Source organism: Oncorhynchus clarkii, chromosome 6 (genome assembly GCF_045791955.1).
Source record: "Oncorhynchus clarkii lewisi isolate Uvic-CL-2024 chromosome 6, UVic_Ocla_1.0, whole genome shotgun sequence".
Taxonomy (NCBI): domain Eukaryota; kingdom Metazoa; phylum Chordata; class Actinopteri; order Salmoniformes; family Salmonidae; genus Oncorhynchus; species Oncorhynchus clarkii.
The window spans coordinates 22,478,043-22,501,067 of NC_092152.1; the positions used below are offsets into that span (position 1 = coordinate 22,478,043).

Genomic DNA, 23,025 nt, shown 5'->3' on the forward strand with positions numbered 1-23,025 from the left:
CCTGATCACCGACAACAACGAGACAGCCTATAGGGAGGAGGTCAGAGACCTGGCCGTGGGGTGCCAGGACAACAACCTCTCCCTCAACGTGATCAAGACAAAGGAGATGATTGTAGACTACAGGAAAAAGAGGACCGAGCACGCCCCCATTCTCCTCGACGGGGCTGCAGTGGAGCAGGTTGAGAGCTTCTAGTTCCTTGCCGTCCACATCACCAACAAACGTACATGGTTCAAGCACACCAAGGCAGTCGTGAAGAGGGTACGACAAAACCTATTCCCCCTCGGGAGACTGAAAAGATTTGGCAAGGGTCCTCAGATCCTCAAAGGGTTTTACAGCTGCACCATCGAGAGCATCCTGACAGGTTGCATCACTGCCTGGTATGGCAACTGCTCGGCTTCCGACCGCAAGGCACTACAGAGGGTAGCGCAAACAGCCCAGTACATCACTGGGGCCAAGCTTCCTGCCATCCAGGACCTCTATACCAGGCGGTGTCAGAGGAAGTCCCTAAAAATTGTCAAAGACTCCAGCCACTGTTCTCTCTGCTACCGCACAGCAAGCGGTATCGGAGCGAGAGGCTTTTAAACAGCTTCTACCCCCAAGCCATAAGACTCTTGAACACCTGATCAATTGGCTACCCAGACTATTTGCATTGCCCCTCCCCCCTTACACTGCTGCTACTCTGTTTTTATCATCTATGCACTGTTACTTCAATAACTCTACCTACATGTACATATTACCTCAACTAACCGGTGCCCCCACACATTGACTCTGTACCGGTACCCCCTGTATATAGTCTCTATATTTTACTCCTGCTCTTTAATTACTTGTTGCTTTTATTTCTTATTCTTATCCATATTTTTTTTTAACTGCATTGTTAGTTAGGGACTTGTAAGTAAGCATTTCACTGTAAGTTCTACGCCTGTTGTATTCCGCGCATGTGACTAATAAAATTTGATTTGAATTACAGTAAATGCACTGTCATCAGAGGCTGGTGTACTGTAAGTAGCGTAGACTGTCTCTACTCAGAAGGGACAGTTTGTGACATACATTAGTCACCCACACAAAGGCCTGCCTGTTTATCCCGCTGGAGTTGGGCTTTGTCATCACACACAGTGAAGTTATAGGGACTGACACTGGGAACAGCATGACCCACTTCTGGTTGACCTGGAAACACTCCGCAGGCTTTACCCCCAGTCTCACGCCAAAGCAAGTGGCATCAAGCAGAGGTTAAACAAAATTGGGAATTAATCCAATCTGGGCTGATCAAAAGTTATTAAATGTGAAAATGAAGAGATGGAACAGAGGTCAGCACTCAGATGCTTTACACATTCACACCAAGACTGCTGAGTAAAATGGCTGGCACAAACATACATTACATTGACAAAGATACATTATTTCAATTACGGTGCACTTGTAAAAGACTTCCAACACAAAATGGCAGTATTTTAAAGATAACATGGGCTCAATGTGTGAGAGGAAAAATAGATGCTCAACAATCAAGTGCAAAACAAATCCCTCAAAAGTAAAGAAAGTGAAATTCACCTAGCTACATTTACTTTCACTTACTCTTTCTGTTCTTTAGCACACAGATTTCACATAAGAATACCTCACTTCCAAATACACTGCTCACTGTAAATGAACTCCATTTCACGAAGGGATGTAATTCAAAGGAATAAAGGAAGGAATCAGAAACAACAGTAAGTGTTGGGCTGTATTCTGAAATTAACTAAAGATATGGAAATGAAAAACGTCTGTTCTTAAATTACTTTTGGAAAAGAACATCAAACTTTATCCCAGTTATGTGAGGACAAAGGAAAAACATGTTTTGGGACAGGGCCAAGTATTTCCATAAGAGTTTTGAGCTCACCAAGTCCAACCTACAACTTGGAGTCATAGATCCTGTGAAAACAATATTATGTGATTACTACCCCCTTGTGGATAGAACTCCACATTACACATTGGTGGACAGACCGTGTAATGCACTGAAAACAATGCAATACAAATCAATACAATTACGTGTTTTTTTTATGCCCACCTAAAAATATTATAGAAATGGTATTTTCCAATATCAAATAATGAGTCAAACAAATAGTATTATTACGTTATTAAATATATTTAGGCTGTTCCTGCACGGTGATGTCACATCAAACCATCGAGAGGTTGATGAGTGACAAAAGCCATCAACGTAACAATACAACCATGAAATGGACACACAACCCCAGTTGCAGCTCCGGAAGTAAGCAGAGCACCTTGCTCTGAGAGTAGAACAACAAGTCAGGTCTAAGCTGTAACACTAGGCCACATCCCACTTGCTGAACCCTCTCACTCATAATCCAACTAGTCACGCCAGAACTGGGGGCTGACATCACCATACAAACACAGGTATCCGTGGAAACCGCTGGGATGGCACAGTGAGCTGACAGAACATGCAGCTCAGCTTAAGTGGAGACATAAATAGGTAGGTCTTACTTAAATGCACTGTCAGGATGGCACCTAAATCCTCAGGGACGCTGTCTCGCAGTCTTACAGCTAAGAACATCGGTCTCTGTGAGATTCAGGGATCTTTCATCTTTCCTCGTCTTCAGGGAGGACAACTACTTAAAGCCACTACTGATCCTACATAGCACTGTTTAATATTCTGCTTATACTGCTATAAAATAAATTATACAATGTATTTCATCCTTATCATGAATATTGCCAAATTAAATACCTATCTGATCATTCATCTCTAAGCTATATTGGAGTAGCTACAGTGAGTGATAGTGTAATGATCAATGCGACCAACTGACAAATCAGTTGCACCCTTTCAAGGCAAAGTTAAACAATGAAAGTTCTCCTGGCCCAATTTCACTGTAATGAATGGACACCTGGTAATGATTGACCTTAGGACAGAGGGAGAAACTCTAAGCACCTGAAAACCTCCGAAATGGCTGAATCAGCAGTGATTGGTCAACTGTGTCCATTGGGTCGAGTACAGAGGGCGAGGGGGGTGGTGGTTTGGACCCATGGACAGAGGCAGGTCAGAGTAGAGGGGGGTGGAGCCATCCCTGCTGCTTTGAGTGACACGTGACCCATAGACAAGCTCATGGTTGTAAACACTTTCCCATCTGAAAGGAAAAACCACTTTTCCACCTTTTCAATAAAACGTCATTAACCATTCTTTATCTGCTCTAACAAATTGAGGCAATATGACTACACAATTCCACATATACAATAATTATCTACAAGAAAGCTTGACACCAACAATTACAGGTACACATAGATGACGACGGCAGCTTTTTACAAGGAAATAGAGAGATCACAGATTCTAATTCTCTGGTGTTTTAGGGGACTGAGTGGTGGCAAGATTAGGACTTCATCTATTGCATAGTGTTGAAAACAGCTGTTGCAAACTCGGCTATTTGCCCCCTGACCTGTGTTTTGGTCCCTGAATGAGGGTCTCTGGATTCCCATCACTGTCACAGCATTTACAAGCTCAGGGACAGGGAGCCCCACCCTCTACAGCCCCTTGACCCCCACATTACCCCTGCCTAGTCCATGCATGAGGCATCCTGGGTCTTGAATAGGCCAAGGGAGAGTAGTGTTGTCCATGGGTACTCTCTGATCCTGCCTCCTCAAGTTTACAATCCAATCAGGTTTTGCCTCATAAACCCATGCCTCCTCCCATAAGGGGCAACAATGCCAGTCTTTCTCTGTGCACAGGTTTAATAGTTCCCCCAAGCTTAATTCCAAGTATTACTGACTCCCACAGGTTTATAGAGGCCAGGACACAGAGGCTGCTGAGAAAGTCTAGTCCACAGGAGAGCTGCAACAATCAGGTCAACGTGGAGTCACGGCGAGGTCAGACGTTTCTGAACTGAGTTTAACCTCTGACCTCTAGATGGTGCCACCTGGCTCCACAGCCAGGACGAAGTGAAGGGAGCATCTCAAATGAACTTCACCTGAACCTGGACCTTAACATTGGACAAACTCCCCACCCCTGCCCCATGCCCCTTCCACCAGCCTGTTGCCCCACGGTGAGAGGAGAGAGGGCCTGCAACTACATTGTACCACAGTAGCCAACAAACACACAAACACAGTTTTAGGGGGGACTGAGAAATGGCTGACTATATCCCTTACAAAACTGGGCAGGTGTTTAATTTACTGTATGTGTGTAACATTTATCTGTTCAATGGACACATTGAGACTATTCTCTGCAAATATTCAATTCCATCCCATATCTTGCTGCATCTGAGACAGAGGCTGTACACAAACAGTGGCCATGTTGTGGGCCAGCTTCTGTTCTATTTTCAGTTGAACATGTCCTCCTGGTGGAGATGGAAGGAGTCACATGCTACATTGAAGGCTTATTATGCCAATCCAGTAATGGGAAAGGCAAGAGGAACAGCAAAACCTGTATCAATTATTTTCTCCTGAACTTGGAATGATTTTACATTTCAGGGGGAACTTGGATGCCGGCAAACTGAGATATTTGCACTAGTAAAAAAAAGCCATATGAACCATAAAGCTTTTTAAATGATTTTCTGCATGTTTTTTTCGTTTCATATAAATATATTTTTCTTCATTGTATTTTTTTTTTACTCCATATACAAACTTATACATAGGAACAAAAATGTACAGAAGCACACAAACAATGACTACATCTCATCTTCCCAGACCCGCGTGCTCACACCCCCATCCCTATTGTTTTTCTCTGCCACCCATGCCATTTCAATATTTAAATCATAAATAATCATATTTTTCCATTGTGTTAATGATCGCGGATTGATTTCCAAGTTTTTGGAATATGTTTTTTCAAGATGAGAAGAGAATTGTCCAGCCCATATGGGTATCTCACTACACCCCCATATGCCATGTCTTTAAATATGCAGACAGATGGATTAAAAGTATGTTTACATTGTAATACTTCTGACAGCAAACTTTCCAGCTCCGCCCACAACTTCCAGACCATAGCATTCCCAGAACGCATGGATTATTGAGTGATTATTAGTTTTTCACTTAAGAAATTCTGCATTTGTGCTGTAGAACTTATGAATTTTGTCTCTTGTATAATAAATTCTATACATTAGTTTATACTGGATTAAACGTACATTTTCGTTTACTGTAATTTTGTCAGTTATGCTCCAACTTTTCCCCTATCTTGTGCCAACATCTGCTATTTTTAAGTCTGGGTTCCAATAGTTTATATTTTTTTCTAAGAGATTGAAGGTTGGATAGGCTCCCTGTAAGTCTTTGTAAACTGTATCCTATCATATGAACATCCTTTTCTGACTCAAATAACATTCCCTCAAGGTTGCTCTGATGTCCAAAAGATGTCAAATCTAAATGTTGTGATATGTAACTTTTAAGTTGCATGTATTTGAAACTATCTACATTGGTCAGTCCAAAATTGATTTGTAATTCTCTCACCAAGTCATTTACAGTTTTTATGCCTTTAGTTTTCCATGTGGACCAATTTATTAGTGAATTCTGAAAAGCTATCCAAGGATTATTCCATACGGTTGTGTTTTTAGGGAGTGATATTGGTTCTTTTTGAAAAGGTTTTCTTCCACATTGTTATCGTGTTCTTAACTATGAAGTTGTTAATGTTCTTAGCTTTATCCTTTGAAAATAGACACTTAAAAAGATTCTGTGGATGAGCATGCGCATCTTCAATATGTACAAAATGTTCCTCTTTAGTGCATTTAACTATATGTCGCAATTAAAATGCTTGGGTAGCAAGACTTAGGAAGATGTAAATCTTTCCTTTTTATTCTATGAACTGTATTTGTCCATAAAGTCTGTTATGACCGAGTATACTTTTTTAAAGAATGTCTTCGGTGGGGTAATTGGTATTACCAAAAATAAATACAGAAATTTAGCAGCCGTGCTATTCTAAAGAAGTAAGATTTATGGGAAGATCATTCAATTGAATTAGATCTGCTTTAATATTGTTAAGTAATGGAATCATCTTTATATATTTGTTGTTTGTTGTCACTTATTAACCATCCTAAGTATTTAATATTTTTTGTGGTCCAGTTAAAGGATTGCTATGAGTTATTATTTTATTTTTCCTATTGACATTATTTAAAAAATCCATGTAAATGTTACAGTTGAAGTTGGAAGTTTACATACACTTAGGTTGGAGTCATTAAAACTCGTTTTTCAACCACTCCACACATTTCTTGTTAAACAAACTATAGTTTTGGCAAGTCGGTTAGGACATCTACTTTGTACAAGTCATTTTTCCAACAATTGTTTACAGACAGATTATTTCACTTATAATTCACTGTATCACAATTCCAGTGGGTCAGAAGTTTACATACACTAAGTTGACTGTGCCTTTAAACAGCTTGGAAAATTCCAGAAAATTATGTCATGGCTTTAAATGCTTCTGATGGGCTAGTTGACATAATTTGAGTCAATCGGAGGTGTACCTGTGGATGTATTTCAAGGCCTACCTTCAAACTCAGTGCTTCTTTGCTTGACATCATGGGACAATCAAAAGAAATCTGGCAAGACCTCAGAAAATAAATTGTAGACCTCCAAGTCTGGTTCATCCTTGGGAGCAATTTCCAAACGCCTGAAGGTACCACATTCATCTGTACAAACAATAGTACACAAGTATAAACACCATGGGACCACGCAGCCATCCTACCGCTCAGGAAGGAGACGTGTTCTGTCTCCTAGAGATGAACGCACTTTGGTGCGAAAAGTGCAAATCAATCCCAGAACAACAGCAAAGGACCTTGTGAAGATGCTGGAGGAAACATATACAAAAGTATCTATATCCACAGTAAAACAAGTCCTATATTGACATAACCTGAAAGGCTGCTCAGCAAGGAAGAAGCCACTGCTCCAAAACCGCCATAAAAAAGCCAGACTACGATTTCCAACTGCACATGGGGACAAAGATCGTACTTTATGGAGAAATGTCCTCTGGTCTGATGAAACAAAAATGTAACTGTTTGGCCATAATGACCGTCGTTATGTTTGGAGGAAAAGGGGGAGGCTTGCAAGCCGAAGAACACCATCCCAACCGTGAAGCACGGGGGTGGCAGCATCATGTTGTGGGAGTGCTTTGCTGCAGGAGGGACTGGTGCACTTCACAAAATAGATGGCATCATGAGAGAGAAAAATTCTGTGGATATATTGAAGCAACATCTCAAGACATCAGTTAAAGCTTGGTCGCAAATGGGTCTTCCAAATGGACAATGACACCAAGCATACTTCCAAAGTTGTGGCAAAATGTCTTAAGGACAACAAAGTCAAGGTATTGGAGTGGCCATCACAAAGCCCTGACCTCAATCCTATAGAAACATTTGTGGGCAGAACTGAAAAAGCGTGTGCGAGCAAGGAGGCCTACAACCCTGACTCAGTTACACCAGCTCTGTCAGGAGGAATGGGCCAAAATTCACCCAACTTATTGTGGGAAGCTTGTGGAAGGCTACCCGAAACGTTTGATCCAAGTTAAACAATTTAAAGGCAAAGACAAAAACTAACTGAGTGTATGTAAACTTCTGACCCACTGGGAAGGTGATGAAAGAAATAAAAGCTGAAATAAATCATTCTCACTACTATTATTCTGACATTTTACGTTCTTAAAATAAAGTGGTGATCCTAACTGACCTAAGACAGTGAATTTTTACTGGGATTAAATGTCAGGAATTGTGAAAAACAGAGTTTAAATGTATTTGGCTAAGGTGTATGTAAACTTCCGACTTCAACTGTAGATCTAGTACAGTATTGTTAAATCAGTCTTGTTAAATCCACGTATCCTAAACTATGGGTTACATTTAACACAATATTGACATTGATTAATGTTTATTCAGAAACTGGGGGAATAGTGGCATCCTGGCTAGGTAACTCCTTAAACCACGTGTCAAACTCATTCCTCGAAGGGCCGAGTGTCTGCGGGATTTCGCTCCTCCCTTGTACTTCATTGATTAATTAAGGTTACTAATTAGTAAGGAACTCCCTTCACCTGGTTGTCTATGTCTTAATTGAAGGAAAAAAACAAAACCCTGCATACACTTGGCCCTCCATGGAACGAGTTTGACACCCCTGCCCTACACCGAGGACCAGTACATGTACTATTCTATCTCACCACTAGAGAGCGTCATTGAGCCAATTTTACTGCCATCCCAACGTATTGCTGCTGGGTGAATGTTACAAACCTGACATTAGATGATGTGTGGAATTAATATCACCACTCACAATAAACTCCAAACTCAACTGAAAATTTACGGAAGAACAGGAAAATACATGAATGACTTTATCACTAATGATAGTGGTTAGACGTGTATTTGTCCTATCATGATGTTAAAATACAAGTAAACTCACCTACGACATCATTCTGTTCAACTTCCAAGGGATGGTCACCATAGAAGCCTGAAAAACAAAAGAGACGTGAAGACAGAAGGACAATCAGATATCACTAGATACACTATGCATATAAAAGTATGTGGACACCCCTTCAAATTAGTGGATTTGGCTATATCAGCCACACCCGTTGCTGACAGGTGTATAAAATCGAGCACACAGCCATGCAATCTCCATAGACAAACATTGGCAGTAGAATGGCCTTACTGAAGAGCTCAGTGACTTTCAACATGGCACCGTCATAGGATGCCACCTTTTCAACAAGTCAGTTTGTCAAATTTCTGCCCTGCTGGAGCTGCCCTGGTCTACTGTAAGTGCTGTTATTGTAAAGTGGAAATGTCTAGGAGCAACAATGGCTTAGCGGTGAAGTGGTAGGCCACATAAGCTCACAGAACGGGACCGCAGAGCGCTGAAGCAGTAGTGTGTAAAAATCATCTGTCCTTGGTTGCAACACTCACTACCGAGTTCCAAACTGCCACTGGAAGCAACGTCAGCACAAGAACTGTTCGCCGGGAGCTTCATGAGATGGGTTTCCATGGCCGAGCAGCGGCACACAAGCCTACGATCACCATGCGCAATGTTAAGCATTGGCTGGAGTGGTGTAAAAGACTCCGCCATTGGACTCTGGAGAAGTGGAAACACGTTCTCTGGAGTGATGAATTACGATTCACCATCTGGTAGTCTGACGGACAAAGCGGGGTTTGGCGGACGGCAGGAGAAAGCTCCCTGCCAAATGCATAGTGCCAACTGTAAAGTTTGGTGGGAGAGGACTAATGGTCTGGGGCTGTTTTGCATGGTTCGGGCTAAGCCCCTTTACTTCCAGTGAAGGGAAATCTTAACGCTACAGCATACAATTACATTCTAGATGATTCTGTGCTTCCAACTTTGTGGCAACAATTTGGGGAAGGTCCTTTTCTGTTTCAGCATGACAATGCCCATGTGCACAAAGCGAGGTCCATACAGAAATTGTTTGTTGAGATTGATGTGGAAGAACTGGCCTGAACAGAGCCCTGACCTCAACCCAATCAAACACCATTGGGATAAATTACAGGCTGACCACACCACTCGCGTCGCGTGCACGAGCGTTGCAAAATACATTTCGAAATCTATGTTACTCAATTATTGCATCCACACTGCTCGCGCGCGCCACCGAGCATCTGCGTTGCCAAGGGCTAAAATAGAAATCAGTTCTATTTCTGATGCAGATCGCGCTGCAAGTCCTGCCTCTCCCATCTCCTCATTCGTTTATAGAAGCAGGTACGTGCAATCTCCTCATTGGTTATACCCACGTGGGTGACTGAAAGACGAACAAGGTCAGTGGCGGTAATGCACCTAATTTATGAAAGTTGCCAATCGCAATATAAAGAGTAGAGGACCTTGTGCATTTCAGGTAAAATAACAACTCAATGTTTATATCCCAGGACAAATTAGCTAGCAACAGCAAGCTAGCTAAATAGGACAAATTAGCTAGCAAGTGCAAGCTAACTAGCTAAATTGCCATAAATGTTTAATGGTTTTCGACCTGTCTCCAAATTAATATAATTGGTTCAGAGTTTGTTTTGATATTTTAACCTGCGTGTCGTGATCGCGTTGGTATGGGGGGACAAAATAAATTCATGCACGATGGCGCACGTTTGGGTTCTGTGTTAGAACACCGACTGCGAGCCAGGCCTAATCGCCCATCATCAGTGCCCGACCTCACTAACGCTCTTGAGGCTGAATGGAAAGCAAGTCCCCACAGCAATGTTCCAACATCTAGTGGAAAGCCTTCCCAGAAGAGTGGAGGCTGTTATAGCAGCAAACTCCATATTACTGCCCATGATTATGAAATGAGATGTTCGACGAACAGGTGTCCACATACTTTTGGTTATGTGTTGTAGCTCTTGCTGTTGCCACTAATTGCTCATGTGGACTATGAAGTGAGACCATTTCTGTGCCTAGTCCATCAGTACCATCTATGCTGTGCATTGGGTCTAGACCAAAGAGCCAGGGTTCTGGTCTAGAAGCACGGTTTCAACAGTTTTGCTTCACACCTCTCTGATTCAGAGTGGTTGGGTTAAATGTGGAAGATACATTTCAGTTTACTGTATTTAGTTGTGCAGCTGACTAGGTATCCCCTTTCCCTTTAACTGACGCCTGGCACAGAGGACAATTTCCATAGACAGCCACATAGAGAAGTCAGATTAGTACATTCCTAATAAGACACTTATTTGTGCACAAAACATCCATATAATTATTCAAATAAATGTCACTGAAGCTGATTTTTTTTTTACATCACTCAGAGCCAAAGACACATTTTATATTCATCCAATGCCTGACATATTTTTGGATTACGCGATGACGTTGTTGCTGCTCGCGCTGCTCCCTGTGTGCACTGAGCATTAGTGTGCATGTGATGTTGGTCCATACAAACCGGATGCAACCCGAATATCGACCGTCCATGAATCGGCGTAAGCGAACATGAGTAGATTACCTTGGAAATAACGGTCAGACATCTTGGACAGTATCCGGTTATTTTTATACCTCAGAGGTCTAGACCAATGACTGGCATTGACAGGGGGCAGTCATTCTTCCCTGGTCTAGACGCCAGTCCACTTCTCACCTACACACTCAATGACAAGCCATCATTCAAACACAACACAGTAGCGCCCTGTCAGTATACTATATAACCCCCCCCCCCCCCCCCCCACCACCACCACCACCACCACCACCACCACCACCACCACCACCACCGCCACCATTATAGTACACCCCCACCCCGCTCGTGTCAGCACACCACCCTGCTATCAACAGCTGTAGACCCCTGACCCGACACACGCTAGCCGCCCCCGTACGTACCCTCGACTGAACACACTGGCATATGGTGTCCCTCGAGCAAACACACTGCACCAACACAGACACAGGCAGACACACATGCCCAGCTCAGACTCACAGACACACAGTCACATATGCCAGGCTCAGACACACAAACACACACACACACACACACACACACACACACACACACACACACACACACAGCACTGAATTACAGTATACGCACAAGCACATACAGTATAACCCAAAACATGGTTAGCACAAACAAGAGTTAACTCATTCAAACTCATTCTCACTCCATACATTGCCAACAGTTATTATAATTAATAATAATAATAATAAATATTAATACTAAATTGCATTTTGTAGAGCACTTTTCATTTACATACATACATAAATCACAAAGCTCTTTACATTGTGAGCAACCATTAAAAGAAAAAAGCTTCAATAAACAGTGCTAAAAACATAATATGAGAAAAAGATTGGCTAAAACTTCAATGACAAATTCTGAAACACTTGTGTTTTAGCTAAGAATGGGACAGTCCCAGAGAATAGAAAAGAATGGAGCTCCAGTGTGTGGTTCCTTCGATAATCTTCCTGTCACCCCACTGATAGCCTGGGGCTGTGAGGGATTCAGCAGCAGCCTATACTATGCAGCTTGAGCCTCCTCCGCTGCAGCCCATTGTGTGTTGACAAAGAAGGGCCCGTCTTTAACCTCTAAAACCTCTGCAACCTTGGCACAATGAGCACACAATCATAATAACATACGGGCTCTTAAGCGTTCTCTTCCCTCCACAGGGATAAGAGGCCAGGCATGCTCAACAGAGCTCTCAAACCTGTCATCGAAATACTGTAAGTCTTTCAGTATTTCTTTAGAAACCTCATCTCCGAAATAACTCATAAGAACAGCATGCTGTAGTCCAGAGGGTGTACCTGTCATATTACCTTGACCAAGTCAATTTATGATTCCTACTGTTGTAGTTTCTACATTATAATAACCATGTCCTATAGAGAGAACAACTTATTCCACAAATCTTTCACCTTTTGCTCTTGTATTCCTGTGAGATCAGGGATTAAAGCATCCCCTCCAGGGCATGTTTTGTCTACCACCATCAGTACACATACTGATTAGCTGCTCAGCTCTGGCAACCAGCTCCATGACTCCAGCAGGGCCAATGCTAATGTTAATCACATTAACCAAGCTACAGGCTACAGACTGGGGAACACAAGCTAACCCACGGCTCCAGCTCTCCCCCTGCAGTCCCCATTAATGGAAACCCTTTACAACCTATTGAACAACCTCTTGGTACCATACTCAACTCAAAAACAACAACAATTAGGAATATGTGTAGTACAAACATGTTGGGTCTCAACATACTGTAAATCAAATTCAAAACACGTTTCAGAGACATTATATTCCTTTTCAACATGAGCCATATGGTGAGGGTAAGTATGTGAGGCCATGGTGGTGCAGAGGTAATATGATCATGAACAACAGAGTGTAACAGTAAGTGTCATGCAGCAATTACCCCTTATACCCCTACCCCTTACTATGTCCCCCATGTCAGTCCATCCCCATCCCACCTCAGCACCCTGCCTCTACCCCTACCCCTTACTATGTCCCCCATGTCAGTCCATCCCCATCCCACCTCAGCACCCTGCCTCTACCCCAACCCATTACTAAGTCCCCCATGTCAGTCCATCCCCATCCCACCTCAGCACCCTGCCTCTACCCCTACCCCTTACTATGTCCCCCATGTCAGTCCATCCCCATCCCACCTCAGCACCCTGCCTCTACCCCTACCCCTTACTATGTCCCCCATGTCAGTCCATCCCCATCCCACCTCAGCACCCTGCCTCTACCCCAACCCATTACTATGTCCCCCATGTCAGTCCATCCCCATCCCACCTCAGCACCCTGCCTCTACCCCAACCCATTACTATGTCCCCCATGTCAGTCCATCCCCATCCCACCTCAGCACCCTGCCTCTACCCCTACCCCTTACTATGTCCCCCATGTCAGTCCATCCCCATCCCACCTCAGCACCCTGCCTCTACCCCAACCCATTACTAAGTCCCCCATGTCAGTCCATCCCCATCCCACCTCAGCACCCTGCCTCTACCCCAACCCATTACTATGTCCCCCATGTCAGTCCATCCCCATCCCACCTCAGCACCCTGCCTCTACCCCAACCCATTACTAAGTCCCCCATGTCAGTCCATCCCCATCCCACCTCAGCATCCTGCCTCTACCCCAACCCCTTACTATGTCCCCCATGTCAGTCCATCCCCATCCCACCTCAGCACCCTGCCTCTACCCCAACCCATTACTATGTCCCCCATGTCAGTCCATCCCCATCCCACCTCAGCACCCTGCCTCTACCCACTAACATCTACCTAGCCCTTAGATCACTCCATCACTGTCCCAGATGGCCAGTGTTCCGCTTGGCCAGTGGAGTGGCACGCCACCCTGTCATCTGAGTAGAGTGGCCTGGCCCCTACCTACCTGTCAGACTGGTCCTGGTTATCTCACCAATACACACAGTCACATCTATCACGTCACACTGGGAGGCCAGGCATAGAGAGAGAGAGGGATGCATAGAGAGAGGGAAGGAGGGAAGGAGGGAAGGAGGGAAGGAGGGAAGGAGGGAAGGATGGAGGAAGTGAAAGAGTGATGGACTGATCATGTTAGTTGCATAATGAGGGAGGTCGGCCTAGATTTGACGAAGCGGGTTCAGTCATGAACTGATGCTCGGTCTGAACGTTAACACGCATTTGTTGTGGTACGGTTTTGGAAACATAAGGAACATATTTTTCATATCAGCAAGAAATCATTTTCAAAAAACAAAAGGTTCAATTACAACACACCTTTATAGGCTTAGGCTTAGGGTTAGTGTTCCCGCACGGCCATATCTTCATGTAACATTGCTAGGTTGCTCCGAAAACCTGTGTTTAAGCATATCTGGTGTAGTTCGTCAACTGGAGGCACACAGCTTGTGGATCTGTGCAAAACCGCTACAGTAAGTGTATCTTTTTATTTGAAATACTTTTTCTTGCTAATATGAAAGATAAGCGGCATATGTTTCGAAAACCGGTTTGAAAGCTTTGATTATTGACGTTTTTAAACGTTAAAGCACAGTGCCGGAATTGTAGTTCACATGGAGCCAACCCTGGGTGGAGCTAACTGCTTAAAACCCTAAATACAGGGAAGAGTTTTCGAGTGCTAGTTTTCCCCATATGCAGTATTTTGTCATTAATTTCTCCACAATATATACAGTATATTGTTGTTCTTAACCTATTTTGCCAGGATCATGACTGGGCCTTAAGCATGCATCAAGGAAATGTTTGGTCAAGTTATTGATGCGTTTCGGTTTCATTCAATTCAGTAATTTACCCGTTTGCAATCCTCCAATTGGATGCGATGTTCAGGTGGACATGAACACTTGCTGTTTATAGTAATGATTTGTTTGTTTGTAATTGTGTCTTAGAGCTCCATGTCACCGTGTGTCTGTCACGTCTGTGCGTAACTGATCACCGACAACGACGAGACAGTCTATAGGGAGGAGGTCAGAGACCTGGCCGGGTGGTGCCAGAATAACAACCTATCCCTCAACGTAACCATGACTAAGGAGATGATTGTGGACTACAGGAAAAGGAGGACCGAGCACGCCCCCATTCTCATCAAAGGGGCTGTAGTGGAGCATGTTGAGAGCTTCAAGTTCCTTGGTGTCCACATCAACAACAAACTAGAATGGTCCAAACACACCAAGACAGTCGTGAAGAGGGCACGACAAAGCCTATTCCCCCTCAGGAAACTAAAAAGATTTGGCATGGGTCCTCAGATCCTCAAAAGGTTCTACAGCTGCACCATTGAGAGCATGGTTGCATCACTGCCTGGTACGGCAATTGCTCGGCCTCCGACCGCAAGGCACTTCAGAGGGTAGTGCGTACGGCCCAGTACATCACTGGGGCTAAGCTGCCTGCCATCCAGGACCTCTACACCAGGCAGTGTCAGAGGAAGGCCCTCTACTACCGCATGGCAAGCGGTACCGGAGTACCAAGTCTAGGACAAAAAAGCTTCTCAACAGTTTTTACCCCCAAGCCATAAGACTCCTGAACTGAACAGGTAATCAAATGGCTACCCGAACTATTTGCATTGTGTGCCCCCCGCTCCCCCCCTCTTTTACGCTACGACTACTCTCTGTTTATCATATATGCATAGTCACTTTAACCATATCTACATGTACATACCTCAATCAACCCGACTAATCGGTGCCTGTTTATAGCCTAGCTACTGTTATAGCCTAGCTACTGTTATAGCCTCGCTACTGTTATTTTTCACTGTCTTTTTTTACTGTTTTTATTTCTTACCTATTGTTCACCTAATACCTTTTTTACACTGTTGGTTAGAGCCTGTAAGGTGACAAAAAAACTTTGATTTGATTTGATTTAACGGCTCCATGCTCACACTCCATTTAGCAATATGTTTTGCACCTATTGGCCTGTAATATTATTAGGAAATGTAGCCTACATTCATTCATTAAAAATGTTCCCTCTGAATTTAAGCCAGTAATATTTCAGATGTCCATTTAAACTGAATTTGTAAATTTGAGTATTGACCAATGAAGATGAATGTTTGTTTTTTTAATGAAGAAGACAGTTGTGGGAATAAGAGAGCACGGTTAATGGTATGGTCCATAGGAACGGCCATTTGTATAAAGGTATCTGTTTTTCTTGTTAGCCTCACTTTGTGGGGAGGCTGTCACTGGCCTAGTATACATGCTATAGTAACTATAGCATGTTAGGTTATACCAGGCTAGTGACAGCCTCCCCACAGATCACATTCCTGAGCTAGAACAGAAGTGAGGCTTACATGAAAAACAGATACCTTCTACTAAAATTACACTTCAATTCTACCAACTATAGTGTAGTAGAATTACAATTGGTAGAATTTAAGTCGAATTTGGTAGAATATATATATATTTTTAATGATGTAGTACAATTTAACCTAATTTCATTCCTATTTTACAAACAGTTGTGTGCTTTAGTTACATGGCCAACTTGGAATGCCAGAAAGGGATGGAGAATAAATATTTATCTTTGTACAGTAAAATGTCTTGAGTTTCTAACAAATGAGCTTCCTCAAGCTGAATGTGATATGTCGGCCCACAGTGACAAGATATTGATAGGAGGAAGCAGCCACAGATAGATCTTTGTTTCTACTACATTACTACTACATTACACTTGAAAATGAATGACCTGCTATGTCACAGACCAATAGCCTGTATGCAGTGTTCAATTCATCCTGTTCCTAGAGACAGTGAAGCATGTCTTTAAGGAGAGTTTCAGTTTGCCCTCAGCTCCCTGCTGTAGAAAGCCTTGAAGAAGCAGATGGGTAGCATGATACACTGTTACCTGATATTAGTAGTCTCAGTCTGTATTACATGACATTAAATTAAGAGGGGTGGGTCACAGAGGGTAATTTGGCTGAAGTGGGTCATTGTTACTTGACTGGTGCTGTTACATTTGATTTTATCTTTATTTAACTAGGCAAGTCAGTTAAGAACAAATTCTTATTTTCAATGACGGCCTTCAATAACAGTGTTCAGGGGCAGAACGACAGATTTGTACCTTGTCAGGGTTTGAACTTGCAACCTTCCGGTTACTAGTCCAACGCTCTAACCACTAGGCTACCCTGCGGCCACTATAGTGCTTACAAAATCTACGAGGAATGCTACCCAACACTTAGTCTGAGACTGCAACGGATCCCCAAATTACTGTGCCCACTCATAAGCACTTATTTCTGCCTTCTCCTCAGGAGGTCACAACACAACCCTTCACTGTGGACTTGGCATAGAACCAGATTAGCACCCTCACCTTCATCTCCAACATGACAAAGAGGCTAAGACCATTCACCAGAACACAGTGGATATATGTGACAGATTGTGGAGGAACTCGTGTTAGATCCACAGGCTGCGCTGCGGTCATTCCTATGACCTCAACACCTGACCTTTGACCCCTGTATGTAACACCACACAGCACAATGTCTACTCTGTCCTCCCCTCTGCTCCCTCAGGGCTACTCTTGGATGGACGGCTCACTCTCTCCAACAGGGACTCAAGTTCAGAGTAGCATCCTCCACTAAGTCAAGCTCTCAGTCTAAAGTTCAGTAACCTTTGTAGCTCAGTTGGTAGAGCAAGGTGCTAGTAATGCCAGGGTAGTGTGTTTGATTCCTGGAACCACCCATATGTGAAATGTATGTACACATGACTGTAAGTCACAATGGATAATAGTGTCTGCTAAATGGCATGTATTATTATTAAAGTAGGAATCAGATATTGGGGCTAAGAGACAAATTAGAAGTTACACATCCCATTACCATGAAATGCAGTCTTCAGTGGATATGAGAATCTAAAAACTATATTACTGGAATAAAAATGTCCCCCCAAAAGCGGTGCGAGCTCATTTCAACATGCATTTTTCTGTCCTCTAGCCATGTATGTTGTTAGAGAAGGTGATTTAGTTGAAAGTACTGAGTGTATGTCTTTATCTGCCATAATCCTGCCAGCCCCTTCAGCTCAGCTCTCAGGTCAAGCCCTGGTCAGGGCCACAGAAGATCTTGGGGGGGGGGGGGGGGGGGGGGGGTCATTCAGTGCTGGTCGACCGACACGCTCAAAGGATCAACTTCCCTTTCATCATAACAGGGGTCAGAGTTTTACTACCACGCGCTGGGCTGGATAGCGAAATACACACACACACACACACACACACACACACACACACACACACACACACACACACACACACACACACACACACACACACACACACACACACTGATGGCTCAGAGGCATCTGATAATAACCATCTTATTACATGAGTGCCAACAACTAAGATAAAAGTTACGGGATCAACCATGTGACACTCACTATAAGGAACATGTTATCTTCTTGATCTTTCTTTTGGGCCTCTCTGAGTCCTCCAGGCTTCTCCACTGGCCAACCATGTACTGTAGAATAGTGTGTGGGGATTGTGAAATTATGAGGAGAGCTGAGGACGAAAGTTTAGAAAGTCCAGATTGTTAACAGATTCCTGCTAAAACAGTCATTGGGAATGTGACTGTGTGTCTTTGCTGTTGATTGTGAAATGACTGTGGCGTCCGAGTCAGTAATATACTGTGCTGTCCTAAATCAGTGCAGATGGTTCAGGCAACAGATTCATGTATCTGTTGCCTGACCCCAAACTTTTGAACGGTAGTGTATCTTTATCAACAGAGATTTATATCATACATCCGTCACTACTCTATTGTTGATTGCACTTAGTTTGAGGGGCTAATAGGAATAAATGTATCAATCAGGGGAAGCTGCTCTTTCATCGCCAGTAACAACTCTGTCTCCTGTAGCATTACCCTGGCTCTGATTGTGAGATCCACAGGAAAGGCATCCCTACTCTACATACCAAGTTCAGTGTTTTACAGCTGTCTGTAAACTCATCCTTCACCCAAATTCAAACTCAAATTGAAGATGACTCCTGGCTGGCCAACGTGTTGAATATCACAGAGCCCTGACAAAAGCCTGCCCCTAGACTCACGCATCTGCGGTGTCACTGTACCAACTGCCTTGATGTACTTACTGTACTGCCTCCTCCCAAAAAAGCCTTTATGACACCCCACATCAGCCCCCCTGCATCTCAATACCAGCTGTTAGTTCCCTGTCCATCCCCTAAGGGTTCTGCTTTGTTTTCTGTTGGGCTGCTAGCTGGATGAATGAACAAAACATCTCTGTCCGCCTGCCAGTAACCTGCCTCGTTATTCCTCCTGGCCGGCTCAGTGGCTCTCCTCTAGCTCATGGCTCAAGTGGAGGTTGTAAATACTTTCCTGGGTTGTTTTGGGGTCACCAGAGACTTGGTCATTATTGCCTCAAGATCAAATCAAATCAAATTTGACTGGTCACATACACATATTTAGCAGATGTTATTGAAGGTGTAGCGAAATGCTTGTATTACTAGCTCCAACAGTGCAGTAACATCTAACAATTCACAATATACACAAATCTAAAGTAAAATAATGGAGTTAAGAAATATAGAAAAAATAAATGTTTTAACTAGGAAAGTCAGCTATGAAGAAATTCTTATTTATGATGAAGTCCTACCCTGGCCAAACCCTAACAATGCTGTGCCATTTGGGACTCCCAATCACAGCCAGTTGTCATACAGCCTGGAATTGAACCAGGGTCTGTAGTGACACCTCTAGCACTGAGATGCTGTGCTTAGACCACTGCGCCACTCATGAGCCCCAAACAATGTTGGAGTGGCATTGACTAAAATATAGAAGAATAGAATGCAGTATATACATATGAAATGGGTAAGGCAGTACGTGAACATTATTGAAGTGACTAGTGTTCCATTATTAAAATTACCAGTGATTCCATGTCTATGAATATAGGGCAGCAGCTTCTAAGGTGCAGGGTTGAGTAACCGGGAGGTAGCTGGCTAATGATGGCTAATTAACAGTTTGATGGCCTTGAGAAAGAAGCTGTTTTTCAGTCTCTCAGTCCCAGCTTTGATGCACCTCTACTGACCTTGCCTTCTGGATGTTAGCGGGGTGAACAGGCTGTGGCTCAGGTGGTTTATCTCCTTGATGATATTTTTGGCCTTCCTGTGACATCGGGTGCTGTAGGTCTCCTGGAGGGCAGGCAGTGTGCCCCCGGTGATGCATTGGGAGGTTGCAGGCAGTGCAGTTGCTGTACCAAGCGGTGATACAGCCCAACAGGATGATCTCAATTTGTAAAGGTTTGTGAGGGTCTTAGGTGCCAAGCTGAATTTCTTCAGCCTCCTGAGGTTGAAGAGAGCTTGTTATGCCTTCTTCACCACACTGTCTGTGTGGGTGGACCATTTCAGATCGACGGTGATGTGTAGGCAGAGGAACTTGAAACTTTTCATCTTCTCCACTACGGTCCCATCGATGTGGATAGGGGCGTGCTCTCTCTGCTTTTTCCTGAAGTCCACGATCAGCTCATTTGTTTTGTTGACTTTGAGGGAAATGTTATTTTCCTGGCACCACACACCTCACCTCCTCCCTGTAGGCTGTTTCACCATTGTTGGTAATCAGGCCTACAACTCCTGTGTCATCTGCAAACTTGATGATTGAGTTGGAGGCGTGTGTGGCCACACAATCATGGGTGAACAGGGAGTACAAGAGGGTGCTGAGCACGCACCCTTGTGCGGCACCTGTGTTGAGGATCAGCGAAGTGGAGATGTTGTTTCCTACCTTCACCACTTGGTGCCGGCCCGTCAGGAAGTCCAGGACCCAGTTGCACAGGGCGGGGGCCCGAGTTTACTGATGAGCCCCGAGTTTACTGATGAGCTTGGAGGGTACTATGGTGTTGAAGGCTGAGCTATATTCAATGAACAGCATTCTTACATAAGCATTCCTATTGTCCAGATGGGATAGGGCAGTGTGCAGTGTGATGGCGATTGCATCGTCTGTGGTTCTATTGGGACGGTATACAAGTTGAAGTGGGTCTAGGATGTCAGGTAAGGTAGAGGTGATATGATCCTTAAAACCTCTCTGGGGTAGGGGGCAGTATGTTGACATCTGGATGAAAAGCGTGCCCAAAGTAAACTGCCTGTTACTCAGGCCCAGAAGCTAGGATATGCATATAATTGGTAGAGGAACAATGGTGGACATCTGGAAGCAAGTGGGGACAGCAGACTGGGATAGGGAGAGATTGAATATGTCCTTTAACACTCCAGCCAGCTGGTCTGCACACGCAAGGAGGCGGCAGATGCCATCTGGGCCGGCAGCCCTGCGAGGGTTAACACGTTTAAATGTCTTACTTAATAATATTTCTAGATATTTGTAAAATATCAGTAAAATCTCAAAAGTTGCTGAAAATATTTATGGTGGTGTTTGTTCATTTCAGAAGGTAGATTGCTCACATTTATGCACAAATATACTTTAAATGTGTATTGTGTCTTCTAAAATAATCTTCTACATAGTATATCACATAAATCTAATTTAACAGTGTAATAAAGCATTGACGTTGCTGATCTCCCTTAGAGCAAATGCCCATTATGCCCATTATTTTCATAAAGATCTGTTTCTCTAATTACTTCAATCCTTTTGTTTTATTCCATTGTACCAAACAATGTAACCCACTCTGTCATTCCTTTACTATAATTCTGCCCTAAATATAGATTTTTTTCAGATCTCTGTAAAGACTCATTCTAATTAGTCTTAATCTGAGTAATTTCTTAATCGAGCACTTGTTGATATTGACTCATAGCTAAATATATTGTTTAATGAAATAAACTAAAAGGGAGAGGGAGTTTCAGCGTTTTGTGTCTTGTGATGGTGGCGTTGACATAGATTGGGAGATTGGAGATGAAGTTAAGATATTGGAGTCGAGTTAAAAATCTCTCTGGTAAAAAGGACTGATGGATCACATCTGCCTGCTGTGCCCCTCTCCCCCTCTCTGCTACCCCACCTCCTCTACTGTACTCTTTAATCATCATTCAGCAGCACCACAGGGATCGTATCCTGCCCTTCCTCCATCTCCACCCACAACACAGCTTGACCCCCAGAGAAAAGAAAGCCGCATGGTCCCTTGCCCCCCACCCCCGGCCTCTACCACAGTGGAGGGCTGACAAAGCACTCTCTTTCACTGCATCAGAAAAAAAGCTACCAGGCTCTCTCACCACCCTGAGGCTAAACCACAACAGATCCACACAAACATATTTTCCTATTTAACTTAATGTGAAGACAATTACATTAAAACAGACCTGTTCCATTGATTAGAGGCAAAAGTAGAAGTCCTGACACTTGGTCAATACAGATCAATGGAAATTGAGTTTCTCATGGAATGAATTTAGAGATAAGCCAAGCTATTAGATAAGCAGTAAATAAGTATATTTTGACATTCTTCACTTCATGTCAGTGGTGACTGGTAGTACTGTAGTATTGTGTACTGTAGTACTGTAGTTGTGCAACAGGGTTCTTGACCAGAGGGATATACACTATAATCAAGAGGTGCAGCATAGCCAGCACCGTGAGGACCTGACATACAGTGCCTTCAGGAAGTATTCATACCATTTGAGTTATTCCACATTTTGTTTTGTTACAGCCTGAATTCTAAATGGATTAAAAAACAACATTGATACACACAATACCCCATAATGACAAAGTGAAAACATGTTTTTGGAAAAAGTTGCTATTTTATTGAAAATGAAATACAGAAATATCTAATTCAAATAAGTATTCTCACCCCTGAGTTAATACTTTGTAGAAGCACCTTTGGCAGCGATTACAGCTGTGAGTCTTTCTAAGTAAGTCTCTAAGTGCTTTCCACATCTAGATTGTGCAACATTTGCCCATTATTCTTTTCAAAATAATTCAAGCTCTGTCAAATTGGTTGTTGATCATTGCTAGACAACCATTTTCAGGTCTTACCATAGATTTTCAAGTAGATTTAAGTAAAAACTGTAACACGGCCACTCAGGAACATTCCTTGTCTTTTTAGTAAGCAACTCCAGTGTAGATTTGGCCTTCTGTTTTAGGTTATTGTCCTGGTGAAAGGTGAATTCATCTCCTAGTGTCTGGTGGAAAGCAGACTGAGCCAGGTTTTACTATATCATTTTGCCTGTGCTTAGTTCCATTCCGTTTCTTTTTATCCTGAAAAACCACCATATCCATAACATGATGCAGCCACCACTATGCTTGAAAATATAGAGCGTGGTTCTCAGTAATGTGTTGTATTGGATTTGCCCCAAACATAACTCTTTGTATTCAGGACAAAAAGTTAATTGCTTTGTCACATTTTTTGCAGTATTACTTTAGTGCCTTGTTG

General features: G+C 43.2%; 1 protein-coding gene across 1 annotated transcript in view; it reads right to left on the reverse strand.

Annotated features, from left to right (window-relative positions):
* The window catches only part of LOC139410822 (nuclear receptor subfamily 6 group A member 1-A-like), a 113,980-nt gene that overhangs the window by 88,036 nt on the left and 2,919 nt on the right, over positions 1-23,025 (reverse strand). Inside the window, exon 2 of the mRNA XM_071156362.1 lies at positions 8,324-8,371. Within this exon, the coding sequence (XP_071012463.1) occupies positions 8,324-8,371 (48 nt within the window). The remainder of the gene's footprint in view (positions 1-8,323; positions 8,372-23,025) is intronic.